The sequence below is a fragment of the Xenopus tropicalis genome, chromosome 2, assembly GCF_000004195.4.
Source record: "Xenopus tropicalis strain Nigerian chromosome 2, UCB_Xtro_10.0, whole genome shotgun sequence".
Taxonomy (NCBI): Eukaryota; Metazoa; Chordata; class Amphibia; order Anura; family Pipidae; genus Xenopus; species Xenopus tropicalis.
Window position 1 is genome coordinate 114,945,444 of NC_030678.2, and position 18,985 is coordinate 114,964,428.

Sequence of the window (18,985 nt, forward strand, 5' to 3'; positions counted from 1 at the left end):
CAATAGCTTCCTACACAAATCGCACTGCAGTGTGACAAAGTATATAATAGCATATAAGAATATAATTTGCTGCCGCTGAAACTAACAATACACCTAAACCTGTAAGCAACCAGGTGCCGGCTGAACACTAAACCAATTAATTTTAAGAAGGGATTCTCTAATTATAGCCGTGTTTGGGTTTCAGATGCCATAGAAACGGGAAGCTTCTCGCCCTGAGGTGGGGCTGCTCGGGGTCGCGCACGGCTCCTGCTACTGATACAGAGTCCCCGCTACGTGCGCGTATCCGGCGCTATCTGTTGCTCCGGGGAGCTAACTGCGCATGCCCGTGCAGTAATCATTGTGGTTATGTATTTTTAGCCTCGGCCTTAAGTGGTACCTTTCTCCCCCTGTAATCCGGAGCTCGTTGCGATCCCTCCTGCTCTCTGTCTGCGCCCCAGTGCCTGGTCTGGTTAGTAAGGAGACATGGGTTGTTTCTTCTCCAAGAAAGCGAAGAGGAAGAGAAACAGCGAAGAGGCGAAAGCAGGGGAGCAGCCGCAGCAAGATGGGGAAGAGCCCAAGCAGTATAGTTGGGACAAGAGGGAGAAGGTAACAAACCGTGTGTAGCCAGTGCTATATACACTCGCTGCTGATTTACTAGCCTGTGCCAACTATGGGCATTATTTGAGCAATTCACTGATTGGCAAATACAAGCCAGGGCATGACGGGTATCATACTGAGAACTGATCCCCTTGGCTCAGAGCGCTGCGCCTTGGCTCTATTCGCATTCCCCACTGATGCTCGCTAATTAGCTCGGCTGCATGTCGCAAGCTGCGGTGGCTTCCGTGCAACCATGTGATAAGTTTAACCACATTGAGCAGTAACTAGGCACGCATGCCACCTTATTTTATATGTGGCCTTTTGAAATGGAATACTCTATCATTCATATATGTGTTGTGTGATATGTTTATGGGCAGCAAGAGAGAATGTACCTGCCTTGATACATTCTCGATTCTTAATACATTCTAGATGCATTCTCTGTGACTGTACATTTCGGTATTGCACTAGTATTCAGCCACTCAGTCATTGTTGGATTACAGTTGGCAGGATCCTGGCAAGAAGAGAGAATGGTTACTGGCTTTATATCTCTGGTGTATTTCAGTCCTGGCTGGCACTGATGTGTGTACGCTCAGCCAGGGTTACAATAACTAATATTCATAATGCTATTGCTACTTCTGTGTGTGTGACAGAAAAACATTAATCTGGCACACAAGGAATTTTGGTTGCTAGGGCTGGTGATCCTATCAACCAACGTTAAGCTTGCCATACACATACTGATAAAACTGTACAAAACCTAGTTTTGTGTGGACTCAGAATTATCATATCATTTTTGTACCATGTTGATTGGTTGTTAAATTGATTACCAAGTTAGAAAAGTTTGGTTGGATAACGATAAAATCTGAGCATGTATTGTGTATTGGACAATATCCTTGGGGATCTACAATAGACGTCACTTTCAAACAATTAGTGTCTGGCAAATATTTCCTGTTCAGAAATCCTCCGATTTGTTGTTTTGTGGTTGTTTGGGCTTTATCCTACAGATTCAGTTTGAATGTTTTAGATCGTTGCATTTACACATACAATCAATCTCTGAACTTTCGTCAGAAGAAGACTAAAAGCTAAATGTGTATGGCCAGCTTAAGGGCTGTGGTAGACGGGGAGATTAGTCTCCCCGATATTCCTTCTCACCGGCTTATATGTAAATCGCAGGTGGGATGGCATATGCGGCGCTGTGATTTCCTGAAATCGCAGAAGTTTCCTCTCAAGGCAACTTCCGCCATTTTGGGAAATCCCACCAGCTTGAATGTAAATCGCCAGTGGGATGGCATATTCGTTGTCTTGAGAGGAAACTTCTGCGATTTCGGGGAAATCGCAGCGCCACATATGCCATCCCACCGGCAATTTACATTCAAGCCGGTGGGATGGCATATCGGGGAGATTAGTCACCCTCAACAAGGGTGATTTGTCGCAGGCGACAAATCTCCCCATCTACCATGGCCCTAAGAGAGCTAGGATTACTGTATGTGTGCTCTGATTATTTACTTGATTATCTACCTTGCAAGGGCTAAACATGGAGTAGTTTCAGTTTCTCTGTTTAGCTCAAGAAATAACAAAAATAACATAACTTATATATTTGTGTGATATAACATAACCCCTATTCATTGCACTAATGTTGAAAAGGGGCAATACTGCCCTTTTACCAATATTTGGTGATACTGACCAAACATCCAAAGGACCCAATAAGTCTACTCCAGACTACCTTTTGGAGCACTCGCACCGCACCTAATCTGGAAACTAGCACTTATATTGTCGTGTCACCCACTGTGACCTACAGCACTTATATTTGCCTACTTGTGTCTGTAAGTTACCCTGATATATAGGTTGTAAGCTCTACGGGGCAGGGACCTCCATCCTCTTGTGTCTTTGACTCTTATCTTATTGCAACTCTTTTATTTATTTGTGTTTATTGTAATACGTTGTATTTTTCTATTATCTTAATAACCCCCTGTTTGTATTAATGCATTCTACTGTACAGGTATTGTAACCCAATCTCTTCAGGTTACACACTTCCCCTGAAACATTGTGTGATATGGACAAGGTGTCTTATTGAATACATTTTCATCTTTTGCAATACAGGTGGAATCATGTATTTTCTTTTCAATAAAACAAGTCACCAGTCCACTGAGAATTCCTTTGTTTAAATACCCCCCCCCCCAGATGCATCCATTGTTTTCAAAGGAACAGTTCATTATACAGAGGGTTTCTCCTGGTTTTCAGGAAGTTTGTGGTATGAAAATAATTGTGGTCTACCTAAATTCACCTTAAACTTTTGATACACTGCCAAATTACATTGCATTAATGCTTTTCAAAATTGCACTTTGTTGGTCTTGGGTTGCTATTTATACATGGATAGAGAACTTGCTAATATACTGTGTACAGATCATAGCTGTTAGTGTCTATGTAGTGTTCCACAGAATTCTGTACTTAGTGCACTTTTATTTAATCTGTTCTTTAAAGGGACACTATACACCTAAAAACACCTTTAGAACTTTAAATCAAAATATAGGACTTGTGTTGAATATTGCTATACCTATCTTTTTTAATTTCAAAAACATGTTTTCCTATATTTCTTGCCATTATAAAGCACTCATTTAAAAGTTGGGCTATTTTTACTGATCTTAGCCCCCCTTCTTTATAAACAGATCAGTTTGTTCAAAGCTCCTTATCTACCTTTGAACAAACAAACCCCTCCCTTCTCTAAGCAGCAATCTTGAGCAGATCATTATCAGGGGCTTCTCATTGGACTTGTAATTAGTTTTATCAGCTCCTCTGAAGTTCTTATGGATCAGAAGGTTACTAGAAGTGCTAAAGTGAAACTAGCTTCATATATTTGTTTAGTGCCAGAAATCATAGATATTTCTTAATTAAAAAACAATAGGCAAACAATATATTCAGCATAAGCCCTATTCATGTTGAAAAGGGGTTATGACTTGGAGGAATACATCTGTGTTCACCAGTGACACAAACCTATGCAGGCCAATTTAGTCCACAGGACTGAATGCGGCATCTATGCAGGGGATTCTGGACAAACTGACAATCAAGGTGGTTGTGTTGCAGATAGTGTTGATAAATGTAAGGTTATCTCATTGGAAGCAAATTAGGCAAACATTTGATAGCGAGGGATTTGAGAATACTTATGGGTAATAACAGCAAGCAAAAACAGTTGCTTATAGGAAGGGCCAGCTGGATATTATTCTGTATTAAAATGGGTGATTCCCAGGGGAATAATGTACTCTTTTCTCTATGCCCACCTCCATGTCATTAAAAAATAAAGGACCAAGGACTGACCCATGCGGTACTCACAACACTGGCCCAATTAGAAAATGTTCCATTTATCAACACTCTTTGTAATCTATCCTTCAGACAAATATTATTTTCTAGGCCAATATTTCTCAATTTTATCACTAACTTTCTGTGAGGTACTGTATCAAACGCTTTAGCAAAGTCAAGTAGATGACATTTACTGCCATTCGATCATTGAGGTTCCTGCTCACCTCCTCATAATAGGCAACTAAATTAGTCTGGCAAGATCTGTTACGCATAAAACCATGCTGGGACAAATTTATAGTCTTGTGATTTGCAGTGTACTCAAGTACCCTATCCCTTATTACCCATTTCCAACTACAGATGTCAGACTAACAGGCCTATAGTTTTCAGGCTGGGAATGGGATCCTTTTTTAAATAACGGCACCACAGTAGCATTTCTCGAGTCTCTCTGCAACATGCCAGACCTCAATGAATCCTGAAAAATTAAGTGAAGAGGTTTGGCAATCACAGCGCTAACCTCGGTTAATACCCTGGGATGAATACCATCCGGTCCTGGACCTTTGTTTACCTTTACAAGTTCAAGTCTCTTTTGAATTTCCTCCAGAGTGACCCATGTATCAGTAGTTATATTACTAGAATTGGGTCTATTAAAAGGGAAGCCTTGATTAGCTGGCTCCTCAGTTATATAGACAGATGAAAAATAAATGTTCAGAATGTATGATTTTTCCCTGTTCTGATCAACCAACTGACCCCCCTGTGATAATAAGGTTCCCACCCCTTCTTGCTTCATTTTTTTTTTTACTATTTACGTATTTTATGTTGCAAACCCCTTTCCGTCCATTCCGCCTGATAGCTTTTTTGCATGCTTTATTTGCTTCCTTGTACCTGATGAAAGTTTCTGCTGTCCCAGCTAACTTGAATGCTTTAAAAGCATGTTTTTTCTTACCAACCTCAACACTAACACTTTTATTCACCCATAAAGGTTTTGCTTTTCAATGCCTTTCCTTGCTTACAAGGGGAATATACTGACCTGTATACTTGCTAAGCAATGTTTTAAAGATATTCCATTTTCCTTCTGTATCTAACCCCGTGAAAAGCCTTTTTTCAGTTGACACATTGCAGAGATGCCCTTATACTGGCAAAGTCTGCACGTCTAAAATTGAGTGTTTTAGTTACTCCCTTATAGAGCTGTCTCTGCAGCATTATATCAAAGGAGACCATGTTATGATCACTGTTCCCCAAATGCTCACCCACACAAATGTTAGAGATGAGTTCAGTATAAATAGATATCACCAGATCCAAAATAGAATCATTCCTAGTAGGTTTTTGAACTGCCTGAAGTAAAATGTTGTCATTTAGCATATTTACAAACCTACTAGCTTTTTCTGACTTATTCCAGTCAATGTCCGGATAATTAAAGTCCCTCATAATAACAACTTGACCTAGTAATGCAGCCTCCTCCATTTGCAATATCAGCTGTTACACAATCAAAAACTGCTAATATCATGAAAATGAACATTGTTGGGTGGGTATATGTGTCCTTTAATGCTAAGATCACTTGTGAAATGCTCTTATAGGATATCTATAAAAAAAAAAAAAAAAATCTGTACTTGAATTCCCTGCACCCATACTATTGCAAAAAGCAAAACGTGCTTTGTATTAACACATTAGTCATATGAAAATGTAACTATGTACTAATTCCTGAACTTTTCACTTCTCTAGTAAAGACACACCTAATTGCAATAGCATTGAGTACATAATGGTTATGCAGGAGTACATTTTTTCTTGTGTAGTACTTTGTGCCAAATTTCCTTGGTTTACTGTGACGGCCTTATTGTATGTCTAACTTCTTGTATAATGAAGTGTTTTCTCATTATAAAGCACAGTGGCTAGAGTGTGGAGGTAAAGAGAACTCAGAATTAGTGGTTAGTGCAGAAAATGTGAAATTGTGAAAAAGACACAATAGCTAAAGGATGTGATGTATTTACTATTAGAAATTTGGACAGTGCAAAGGTGTGGAAAGGTCATATCAGTTTTAGTAGTTCTATTTCTAAATGTCCATAAAGAGACATACATTAAGAGAAAATCCATTAGACTGAAATTCACCATATACTCAACTGACTGTTTCACTGTCTGCTTATTGCTGAACATGAGAGTAAAGGTGGCCACACACGTGGCGATCTGACGATGTTTGTGCGACCATCGGTCGCACGAAACATTGTCTGATCCGCCACACACCGTTCAGGGCTGAAACAGCAGATAAGGAGGTAGAAACAATAGGATTTCTACCTCCTTCTGCCGATTCAGCCCTGACGGCAGATTTTGGTCAGGCGCCTTCTATGGTGCCCGATCAAAATTTTCTAACCTGGCCGATCGGCGAGTTGACCGATTTCAGCGGCTTCCTGCGATATCGGTCGACTCGCCGAAATGCCATACACGCACCGAATATCGTACGAAACGAGGTTTCGTACGATATTATCGGTGCGTGTATGGCCAGCTTAATGTATCAGTAGCCTACCTCTTTTTGTTCACAGGGTATTTGATTATAAACAAGGTATTTCATCACATTCTGCCATATAAAGAATGGGCCAGACTGCATGCTCAAGCTTTTTTTTTTTTTCTGTACATAATTTATAAGTGCAACATGTAGCTTCTGTTAAAGGTATATAACATAACTGTGTATGCCTCCCCCCCCCCCCCCCCCCGGCACACAGAATCAGTAGGCTTCTGTATTTTCACAGACAAATGCATTATTTGAACATTCTACCAGCTAATTAGAGTGGCATTCTGGCAGACAGTTGGTTAATCTGCATTTAGAACAATTTTAAAAATGTTAAAAAAAAAATCTTTCATAGCTTAAGTATGAATGAATAGCTCTTTGACTTCCACACCACAGCTTCCTGTTCTGTCTACTAGGTTTAAGTTTTCTATAAGGGCAAAGGTTAAGTAATGACTAACTGGCGTTAATGCTTGCAGGAAAATAAGGCTGCCTACAGACAGTCTCCTTTACATTGAGGGTGCTGTAAAAAAAAAAAAATCAGTGGCAGAAAGTAAATATTTTTTTTCAACAGCATCAATAAGTTCTGTAGTCCTTTGTTGCATTAACAATATGTCTTATGTGGCTGTAAGCTAAGTGGGATAGTACATGTAGGTTGCTGTAAACAGTTTGCCTTTAAATATATTGCACACAACAGAAAATATATCATAGCCTTAAGAGTTTGTTGCAAAGTATCATTTCCCTTAGATGGATAGTGTTAGATTTTTTGCATAACGAATGAAAATGCAATTTTTAGCAACTTTCTAGTTTACTTTAATTTAATATTTTCATTTATTTCAAAGGGTATTTGTAAATATAGTTGTTGTGAAAAGTGGTATCTACTATTCTCTCAACTTCTTGTTCTGATTACTTATACCATTGTCACACAATATTTTTGGCTTGCTCCAGCCACAATACTTTACACGTTCTGTGAAAGTGCTGAGAATAACAGTAAAAGGCATTGGCCAGAGGAGAGCTGACGTATTGCGTTTTCACTAAAACTCTGATGGCAGACAAATGTATAGATTAGATATTGGATATTATATTTTTATAAGCAGCTACAATGTTTAGTTATATAGTTTCCCTCTATGCACTTGTAAGGCATAGAGAGTTGTGTATGCTTTCTGAATGGAGCATAAGGGTTTTTTTTTTACATTTCATTTCCTCCTCCAATAATGATCTCTATTTTTCTTTTATATTTTCATTAGGTTGACCCAAAGGATTATATGTTTTCTGGACTAAAGGACCAGACTGTAGGCAAACTGCCAGATAAAGTTGCAGGTCAACAATTTGTTATACAGGAGTGTGAAAACTGCAACATCTACATCTTTGACCACTCTGCAACCATCACTATTGACGATTGTACCAACTGTCGCATATTTTTAGGGCCTGTAAAGGGCAGTGTGTTTTTCCGTGACTGTAAAGACTGCAAATGCGTGGTGGCCTGCCAACAATTCCGCACTAGGGACTGCAGGAGAATGGATGTGTTCCTGTGCTGCTCCACCCAGCCTATTATAGAGTCCTCTACAGGCATGAAGTTTGGATGCTTTCAGTACTATTACCCAGAGCTGGCATTGCAGTTCAAGGAAGCTGGATTGAGCATTTTTAACAATACATGGAGCAACATCCATGACTTTACACCTGTTGCTGGAGAAACAAACTGGTCCCTTCTCCCACCTGATTCTGTCATCCAAGATTTTATACCCCTGCCTGATTCAGAAGAGCTGAAATGTGTTCGGGTTTCTGCAGATATTCATAAGAGCATAATACCTGTAACCTGGGGGCAGCGGCTGAAGAAAAGTGATGAATCCTGCTTGGTGGTTTTCTTTGCTGGAGATTACACCACAGCAAATGCTAGAAAAATGATCGATGAGGTAATAGAAGTTGCAATCTTTTATTGCACCTGGCCAGGGCTAGTATAAATGTATAATATATTACAATTCAGTTTATTGTTAAGCATCAAAATTATGTTTCCTGTATAAAAGCGAAATTTACAGTTTGAAAGCAAGAATTCTGGGATGAATCCTATTATTGCTCTTAAAAATTTTCATTGACATGGAATAACTGAAGCTGCAGTGTTTTAAAGCACAGCTAAAGCAGTATGCTGATCAGTTTTCCAATTCCAGGCCATTCATCCTTCTTGGAGCTCTTCAGTACATTGTCTAGCTTTCTGATAAGCTTATATAGAGCTAGGGAAGTGGATTCACAAAAAAAGCATTTTGGTTTGAGGCGAGAGCATCCTCATTCATTTGAAAAGCAGAACTAATTCTTGCAAGAAAGCCCAGTATTGCTCTTTGCAATGGCATTGAACACCCTTATAGCTAAAACCCACCCACTGAGTTTTAATGCACAGGCATAGAAGAATGCTGTGGTTTTTTGGAAACATGACTAAAGGTGGCCATAGACGTAACAATTATGATCTTTCCTGTGACCATTGGTCACAAGAAAGATTGTTCGTACCCTCCACTGAAGTTCAGGGCTGAATTGTATCATATAGAGGTAGAAACAATAGGAATTCTAGCCCTATCTGACGATTCAGCCCTAAAAGCAGCTTTTGCTCCACGCCTTCAATGACGATCAAAATATTTGCCACGCCTGAAGGCATTTGAGATATCGGTCATCTCGTTGAGCCACCATACACGCCCCAAATATTGTACAAAACCTTGTTTTGTACGATAATATCGGTGCTTGTATGGTCAGTTTTATACATACTTATTTTGTGATAAGGTAAAAACCTATACCAAGGCCAGAGCTTTTTATGCTCTGATCAGCTCTGAAAAAAAGATTTGTAACTATTTTGGAGTCATTGTTAGTATGTGCCTGCTCTGCCCCATTTTTGGTAATGAAGCTTCTTTTTCCAATTGATGGGGCTGAGCTGGACCAGGAAAGTGCATATTTTTTTTTCTCCCAGCATAAGAGCAGGAAGGTAACGCATGCTACCTTAATAATAGTTTTATGACACTTGTGAGACTAAAATTTAATATTTTGTGATATATATAGTTCAAGTTTTAAAAGGGAAAAAACAAAACAAATGTATTAATTTTTAAAGTATCCCTCCTAATGCTAAAACTATACCCTTTAGTGAATATCATAGTGTCTTTGCACTTATAAAAAGCTTGTTATTTTCTAGAAGAGCCCCATCTTTTGGGGGGGTTTTATTGTTGGTAATCTCTACCATGTTGTGCCTAACCCACTTTTTCATCCTTAATGCAGATGGTTGGCAAAGGGCTATCTCTTATTCAGACTAAGGAAGTTGCAATGAAAACTGAAGATGCAAAAAGAGTATTTCAGGACAAAGTCACAGATTTAATCTCTCTGGTGGAGAAAGGTATGACCTAGGCCTTGCTGAAGGTTCATTTTTAATTTTTACAGCATTTCATCACCCTGCACTTGTAATGCAGTCATAGGATATGAAAACAAAACTGTGCCTGATATAATAAAAAATCAGAATTTGATTTATGTGGTAACTCGTGCCTAACCTTAAATGAAGAAATAGGCCACCACTTTCCATAAGATAACTGTAGATAAAAATCCTCACATGGTTACTTTACCCAGTGTCATTGGGTATGATCCTTATATGTAATTGGCCAGCACTCACCAATTCTACTTCTCTAGAAAACAGGTGCCTTTTGCAGGTTGTCCACTAGTCAACTAGGAATCACAGCACCATCCAAATTTCCAAATTTAAAAAGCCTTTATTGGAATCTCATGGCTGTCAGTCTCTCGATCAAACAACATTTCAGGCCCAACCATGGCCCTTTTCCAACTGAAGCTATGCCCTATATTTTGTCTTTATCCTTATGTCCTGCCTACAATTTTTCCTCTCAAGGTCCTGTAGTTGCACTGGAATTTAATGGCGATGGAGCAGTAGACAACTGTCAGTCAGTGATCAGCAACACCTTCAGTGGCTCCAAGGTGAGTGGTTAAGCCTGAGAGAAAAAAAAGATCTCTTCTTTTAGAGTGTGTGGGATTTTAGATGACCTTACATCATAGTTTCGGTGTCTGCAAGTAACGTTACTCTTTAAACTGTCCTAAAGCTTGTCTCCAACTGTTACAACTAGCTCAGCCAATTTCACTGACTTGGAACATTGGTTTAGGGATGCTTCCAAATTAAGGTCCACCAACAGCATGAGTGTGGACTTATTAACCAACCTTAAAGAATTCAGGACAGCTTTTCTGTGTAATTATATGTCTGATTTGTCAGATCTACACTGTGGTTAGCTTTGTTTCCATGACCAGATTATAAGAGAATGTTTTATGAGTTTAGGTTTAACAGCATGTAGGGGCTTTTTCATGATGCGGCCCTAAAATTTTGTATTGTTCAGCAACATAGGGGGCCACAAATGTCATGCTTTTACAGGGTGCTGAGGAAAAAATATGTTTTAAATTGTGGCCCTCTGGTCCGGACTGAGACTCAAAATAGGCCCTGGCATTTTAAAAACACCCAAACAGCTTATCACAGGCCCAATAAATAGTGACTGTCTGTGGCATCTTACAGATGTTTCTCTGTTTCATAGCTGTCTATATACATTTTATTTTACCTCGGTAGAGAAAGCTGCATGGAAGCATACACTTACATTCATGCAAATGTGTACATACATTAGCTTTACTGATGAATAACATTTAATTGGTGAAACAAAGTAATTAGCTATAAAGTTTTAATGTCATGTAATGTGCAAGATTTTATTCCAGCTGTGAAGCTCACTCTATTGCTGCTTTCTCTTTTCTCAACAGGTGTTTGTATCAGAGAGCAAAGAGTCGGCTTCTCGAGACGTTGACAATTTCTACAACTTTGCCGACATGCAGATGGGAATGTAATATACTTGTGCTATCTCTTTCAGCCTTTGTTCCTCATGTTTACATGCAGCAAACCTCTTTTTCCAGAACTGCTTTCTGTATGCCAACATCATTTCTTCCCCTAAAAATATCCTGTTTAAGGAAATACTGTTCATGTTAAACAATGATGTAACCTTTGTGACTAAAGGGTATTTGCAGTAGTGTATTGAAAAGAGCATTCCAGGTGCTATATAAATAAATGAACATGATAGCATTGCTTTCTAAGCACATATCTCTGTGCTTTGAATGTAGCTTATTTACACATTGCCCTTCACTTGACTTGAGGAATGGTGATGTTTTTTCTCTGCTCTCCCCTGCATCACAAAGTGGTTTATTCTGATATTCCAAATCTCCAAACTCTCAGTTTTGAATAAGCCTTGTGCATTGCCAGCAATGCAGAGGTGCAAATGTGAACAAGTAGAATGTTTATTTACAGTCTCTTTGTTGTTTAGTAAATTAAATAATTGTTGTACAACCAACATTTTAATAGAAATGTACATTTGGTATAAAACTGGAATTTTACTGCATTTTTTAAAAGTATCATTTTTTTACAATTGTGTAGGTATACAGTTTAGAAATATGGCATTCCAAAAATTCAGGGTACTTGAGGATAATAGTAAGCAACTTAAAATATTTTTTTCAAGAATATTTATTTTACCATTGTATGTCCAAGTATCTTTAAATAAGTAACTTACATTGTGATCATGTATATTTTGTTAAAGAATTGCACTCTCAGATCAAATTTTTTTTATACTGTGAAATTGTGATTTTTTTTTTCTGAGCTTATCATGCTTTTGTAATTTTGAGGAACGTTTCAAAATATAAATATATAGCTTATGTTCTTTGTATCTGTGTAAAGTCGAAGGCATGTGAGACTCTCAAGATATTAGCCCTGCTTGCCAGATACCTTATTGTTAGGAAGAGCAGAGGATCTAATTGATTGGCTCTGAAGAGTTACTTTGGAAGCTTCATATTTGCAAAGTTACAGATTATTCTGTTAGTTTTCAAATTGTGACGCAACACATTTCTAAAGTGTATGAAAACTCTTCTCTACACTCCTTTTGTAAGCACTTTTCTTTTTTTTTAAAGGAGTAGGATCACATGATTTATTTTCCCCATTTTTGGGTTCTTGATCCAGAATGTAAGAATACTTTTGTTAACAGTACAGTAAATAGGACTTTTGTTAAAAATATCTCATGCCTATTCTTTTTTACTTACAAAAGACCTTTGCCCTGTGATCACAAGAGTTTGTTTAAATAAAAACAATGAAGGTAGTGATTTTTTTTAATACAGGCAATTAATCTCCCCATGTGTCATTGCCCTTAGGTCAGTGGCACATAGGGAGATTTGTAGCCCATGGTTAAACCTCATCTAGCGTGGGTGACAACTCCCCTGAATACTTTGCCACCGGTGATAAAGTGAATCGCTGGTTGCAAAACACACACACAGAAAACAGAAGTGACGCTTATGCCTTCCCACTAGTGATTCAATTAACTGCTGGTGGAAAGGCAAATTAGGTAGATTAGTCACCCGTGGTAGCCGAGAATTAACCTTGAGCGACAAACCACCCCGTGTGCCACTCCCAGGGCCCATTGGTCCCCCACGCTTACCTTTACTGCGCCGGAGGGGGTCGGGAGGTGCATCGGTAGTGTAGAGAGCGCAATTGCGCTCTCTGAACTAGCAGACCTGAATTTCTGTTTTAAAGACCAGAAATTTGCCTATTAAAGTTACCAGGAGAGGCTTTTTGCCGCCTTTGGCAACTGCCCTTAGGCTAATGTCCCATGCAGAGATTAGTTGCCCTCAATAGATCTCTGCCAGTGGTGATAAACTAGTTTATATGTTGATGTGAGGTGTGTAAGCTGCGGAAGCACATAACCTTCTCTTTTTAAATGTTTGCATTAATGAATATAATTGACACCTGCCATATTACTTTGCTCTGCATAGGAAAATCCTCCTCACATAATATAGATATCAGAATACATTTATGAAAAATTAGAATGCTGTTATTATTTTAGGGAAAGTAATCAGATAGGGCCAGGGTTTCTTTTTATTTATTAAATGTAGTTTGGTGTGGCCACAATGCTCAATGCCTAGGACCAAGCACTATTATGTGATTTATTTCAATTTATTTTCTGCTTATTTAGCAGCTGTTTGCATGTGTACTTTTTTTTTAGTTTTAAGATATGCTGGATCATAGTTCTCTTTAATATCATCAGATTTTGTTGTAACTTTTAAATGGGACCTGTCTCCCTAAGAAATAATTCCAAATTATTTTCTTCTGTGTTTGTCAAGCAAAATAAACTGCACTTACACAATATAAAAATATAAATCTTGTTTCCTTCAATCCTGGAATTCATAATTACAGCAAGCAGACAGGCTTCATTTTGTGGACACTGTTATTAAGGCAAGCTTTGCATCATGCCAAAATCTTGATTATGTGCCAGAATGGGGGACTTGGTGCCCATGCACTGGCAGCACAATAAGATGGTGAGGAGGGAGGTGGAATATGAGGAGTGCTGAATGGAAAGTGAAAGGATTTGTCTGCCTCACCTCTATGCCTAAGGCATAGAAGCAAGGCAGGCAATATATGTTTAACAGCTAGGATTTTGAAATGTCTTTATAATGGGTATGGGCTTTGGGTTTAATTTTATATTTGAAAATGACTTATTATACAGCTTTTTATGTCTGGGTGACAGGTCCCCTTTAATTGGTAAGGGCCATTTATATTTATTATAAACTTTGGGCTTCTTTGAACACTTGGAATTTTCCAGACCATACATGGGCCTTAGGGAGAGATATCTGACACAAAAGGATGGCTACATACTAGAACTAATGACTGTTGGAATATGACTTTGGAATATTTGGCTTGACTGCAAACCTAGTAACATGCAGTGTTCATCAGTAGACCCATCCTTTCTTTTATAACCAGTTAGATTTGGTGCAATCCCATCAGAGTTTGATCAGCCTAATCAGTCATTTTTAGAGGCAAAGATAATCATGCAGTTCAGTTTGGTCAATATATCATTATTAATATAACTGATATTGTAATACAATGAATAAAACAGTTCAAACAGTTCAAAACAGAAAATGTTTGCTGGAACACATAAATAGTGTTTTTAGGTCCATTTTACAGGGGGGGGGGGGGGGGGGACACTTCTTGTCTTGTCTTGACTTTAGTGTAGCTGGATTTTATGCCATTAGCTAATGCTGGAACGTGTGACTGTGAAAAACACTTCCTAATAAAGCAAGTATCATAGAAATAACTTGTTATCCTGCTTATACAAGAGTTCATAGGTATGAAATATGATATCAGCCTTGAATAACCCAGGGGCGCTGCTGCCATGAGGCAAAAAGCTGCCCCTGGTAACTTAAAGAGCCGAAAATCCAATTTCTGTTCTAGTGCAGAGAGAGCACTATTGCGCTTTCTGCACTAGCAATGAGGCCCCCCCCTGATGTGAAAAATCTAAGCACAAGGGGGGCTTCGTGGTGCTTAGTGATGTCACTTATGTCACATGACTCACTAAAAGTTGTGTATTATAACATGGTAAAAAAAAAACCTATTGTAAAATATGAGTACATGTATGGGACCCATTATCCAAAATGCTTGGGACCTGGGGTTTTCCGGATAAGGGGTCTTTCTGTAATTCGGATCTCCTACCTAAAGTCTGTTAAAACATTATTTAAATAGTAATTAAACCCGATAGGATTGTTTTGCCTCCAATAAGGATTAATTATATCTTAGTTGTGAGTACAAGGTACAGTTTTATTATTACAGAGAAAAAGGAAATCATTTTTAAGAATGTGAATTATTTGATTACAGTGGAGTCTATGGAAGATGGCCTTTCCGTAATTCGGAACTTTCTGGATAATGGATTTCCAGATAAGGGGTCCGATACTTGTATATTATAAGTCTCACCTTGGAGTTCCTTCACTTGGATGAAAGCGCCTCGTCTTTCATCCCATGGTTTTTTATAATTGTGAAACTTCCTGGTGACTTAATATAATTATATTTTGAAAGAGGGGGTACGTAATTCCCAGTATTACTCCATAATAGAATGTGTAGTAGGGAAATAACTACCGTAACAAAAGTTACAAGTTGTTAAGTATATGTTCAGCATTCTCAGAGGGGATAGAGGACAATAAAAGTAACCTTATCAGGTCTGGACTGGGATTCAAAATAGGCACTGGCATTTTAAGTATACCAACCAGCCCTCCCACAGGCCCAATAAATAGTCACTGTCTATGGCATCTTACAGCAGCCCCTCTGGCATTTGCCAGAATCCACAGATTGCCTGATCTTTACCCTCCTGTTGGAAAGCCCTGCATACAATGATTTTGTATGCATTCTGTATTTTTAAAGTTCAATGCTTTTAAGTTACTCTGTGTCAGTTATAGCCATTAGTCTTGTACTTTCCAATTAAAGGAACAGTAACACTAAAAAAATGAAAGAGCTTTAAAGTAATAAATATATAATGCACTGTTGCCCTGCACTGGTAAAACTGGTGTGTTTGCTACAGTAGCACTACTATAGTTTATATAATAAGCTGCTGTGTAGCCACGGGGGCAGCCATTCAAGTTGGAAAAAAGGAGAAAAGGCACAGGTTACATAGCAGATAACAGATAAGCTCTGTGGAATACAATGGTGTTTTATCTGTTATCTGCTATGTGCCTGTGCCTTTTCTCCTTTGAATGGCTGCCTCCATGGCTACATAGCAGCTTATTTATATAAATTATAGTAGACTTTCTGAAGTAAACACACAACTTTTACCAGTGCAGGGCAGCAGCACATTATATTTTAGTTACTTTTATACACTTTCATTTTTTGATGTTACTGTTCCTTTAAGACATCTTAAGTCTGCAGTAACTGTAACAGCCAATGCAAGGGGACATTGGCTGTGTCCTTTTAATTGTTCATAAAACAGTGTTGACTGTACCATCCCACTCCCTCCATCTGATGCTATTTTTATCACAATGAGATGTATGTCTTGTGAATTTGGATTCCGAATATGGAATCCAAAATAAAGTTTTAAATACATATGAGGGAAACATTATATATGCTGGTAAATGTCTGTTTGTTGCAGATGTCTCATTTGCTTTTGTACAATTTTTATGTATTTTTGTATGTATCTTGAAATGATATGATCTGCTCTTTAATAAATGTAGAATATGCTAAATATGGTGTTGACCTGTAGTCCTTTAAATCAAAACCTCTATGGTGAAATGGGATAAATACCTAAAATGCTTTTATGATAATGGATATAGAGCTTAAGCGTGTGATAAATCTAGGCAAGTGTTTAATATTTCATGACAGTTTGGACACCAGAGACACTGTTTCACTGGAAACCTTTGATGTAATTTCCTTGTCAGAGCAGCAATGGCTGCTTACATAGCTCTCATAAGCAGGTTTCAATGGGAAAAGAAACCCTGACCTTTTTATATACAGGCTTACATTTACTTTGAAATAAATGTTTGGTATAATGTATATGGTGGCAATCAAAGGCAATTTGCTGCCGGCCATCATAGATAAAATACATAATGAAGTACATATTACACTTAAAGGGATACTATGGTGTACTTTTTATTTATCATTTACAATTATTACATAGCAAATAACTCACTCTACATTAACATTTTATTCTTTAACCAACAAATACATTTTTTGTAATATTGGTGTGTAGGCAGCCATCTCAGGTAACCTATTGTTTCTCCTATTCCCATGTAACTGGAGGAGTCTCAAGCCAGACTTGGGTTTCTTACTCTTGAGTTCTATTCTGATATCTACTGGGAGCTGCCAATACCTTACCATTGATCTGCTGGTTGGCTGCTAGAAACAAAACTTGCAGCTCAGCAGTAAAGTGTGAATGAAGTTTATCAGAGCTCAGGTCACATGGTTGTGGCACCATGGGAAATGAAGAATATGGCTAGCCCCATGTGAAATTTCAAAATTAAATATAAAAAAATCTGTTTGAGTTTTTGAAAAATGCATTTCAATGCTGGATTGTGCTGGAGAAGCTCTATTAACTGACGTGTGATGATAAGTTTTCCCATAACAGTATTCCTTTAAAGGGGTGGTTCACCTTTAAGGTAACTTTTAATATGATATAGAATTCCATAGTAGTAAGTCAAATCAACTGGGCTTGCTGTGTTTTTCAAGAAAAACAATTTCTACAGATATACCATGACCGGGATGAATAAGACTCTTCAAAAATGTGGGTCACTGACAACCACAATTATTTATTATTTAGTTTATTTAGTTTTTTATTCATATTCCAGTCTGCCATTTAAACTACTGTTTAGTTTCTAGGGTTAATCTGTAGAGATGTAGCGAACTGTTCGCCGGCGAACTAATTCGCGCGAACATCGGGTGTTTGCAAGTCCGCAAATTCGCGAACTTTTGGTGATGTTCGCCATTTTGGGTTCGCCGCGTTTTTTTTGCGCCACGTTTTTTCGCCTCGGTTTTTTTCCGCCGCGTTTTTTCACTTCGGTTTTTCGCCTTTGCGTATACATAGGAATAGCTTGCGGTTTTTTTTTTGCGGTTTTTTTACAAAGTATTTTTCAGAGAAATGTTTGCCCTTGATCCCCCTCCTGCATGCCACTGTCCAGGTCGTGGCACCCTTTAAACAACTTTAAAATCAGTTTTCTGGCCAGAAATGGCTTTTCTAGGTTTTAAAGTTCGCCTTCCCATTGAAGTCTATGGGGTTCGCAAAGTTCGCGAATATTCGCGAGTTTTGGCGAAAGTCCGCGAACGGGTTCGCGAACATTTTTGGCGATGTTCGCTACATCCCTAATAATCTGATGCTAGCAACCAGACAGCTTCTGAAATTGGAGAGAGCTAAGCAATAAAAAAAGGACCAGCTGCAAATATCAGTGTCTACATCATACTAAAAGTTTATTTAAAGTTGAACTACCCCTATAAACTTGTACCCTGCATTTCTTATCAGTGATACTGTTGACCAGCATATAAAGTATCTTATTAAAGCACACATAGAACTATGAACAAGTAGTTATAATGTTCAACCTATATTCAGTTATATTACCCAGAATAGCATAGAAGAAGTAATATTGTGGCACTGCTTATTGCAAAGGTGAAAAGTTATTTATTTAGGTCACATATACAGGGACATAGTAAAACATCTTTTCACCTTTGCAATAAGGAGTGCTGCAGTATTGCTTCTTATACAGTATATACAGTGGCTTGCAAAAGTATTCGGCCCCCTTGAACTTTTCCACATTTTGTCACATTACAGCCACAAAAATGAATCAATTTTATTGGAATTCCAGGTGAAAGACCAATACAAAGTGGTGTACACGTGAGAAGTGGAAGAAAATCATACATGATCCCAAACATTTTTTACAAATAAATAACTGCAAAGTGGGGTGTGCGTAATTATTCAGCCCCCTGAGTAAATACTATGTAGAACCACCTTTTGCTGCAATTACAGCTGCCAGTCTTTTAGGGTATGTCTCTACCAGCTTTGCACATCTAGAGACTGAAATCCTTGCCCATTTTTCTTTGCAAAACAGCTCCAGCAGTTTTCAGATCTTGCCACAGATTCTCGATTGGATTTAGATCTGGACTTTGACTGGGCCATTCTAACACATGGATATGTTTTTTTTTAAACCATTCCATTGTTGCCCTGGCTTTATGTTTAGGGTCGATGTCCTGCTGGAAGGTGAACCTCCGCCCCAGTCTTTTGCAGACTCCAAGAGGTTTTCTTCCAAGATTGCCCTGTATTTGGCTCCATCCAT

At 38.3% G+C, this 18,985-nt stretch overlaps 1 protein-coding gene across 1 annotated transcript; it reads left to right on the forward strand.

Annotated features, from left to right (window-relative positions):
• The first annotated feature begins 244 nt into the window (after positions 1-244).
• rp2 (RP2, ARL3 GTPase activating protein) lies at positions 245-13,490 on the forward strand. Its single transcript, XM_002936977.5, has 5 exons — positions 245-585; positions 7,609-8,274; positions 9,614-9,728; positions 10,230-10,315; positions 11,135-13,490. The coding sequence occupies exons 1-5, from the start codon at positions 463-465 to the stop codon at positions 11,216-11,218; spliced, it is 1,074 nt and encodes a 357-aa protein (XP_002937023.1). The 5' UTR covers positions 245-462; the 3' UTR covers positions 11,219-13,490.
• Positions 13,491-18,985: the final 5,495 nt, after the last annotated feature.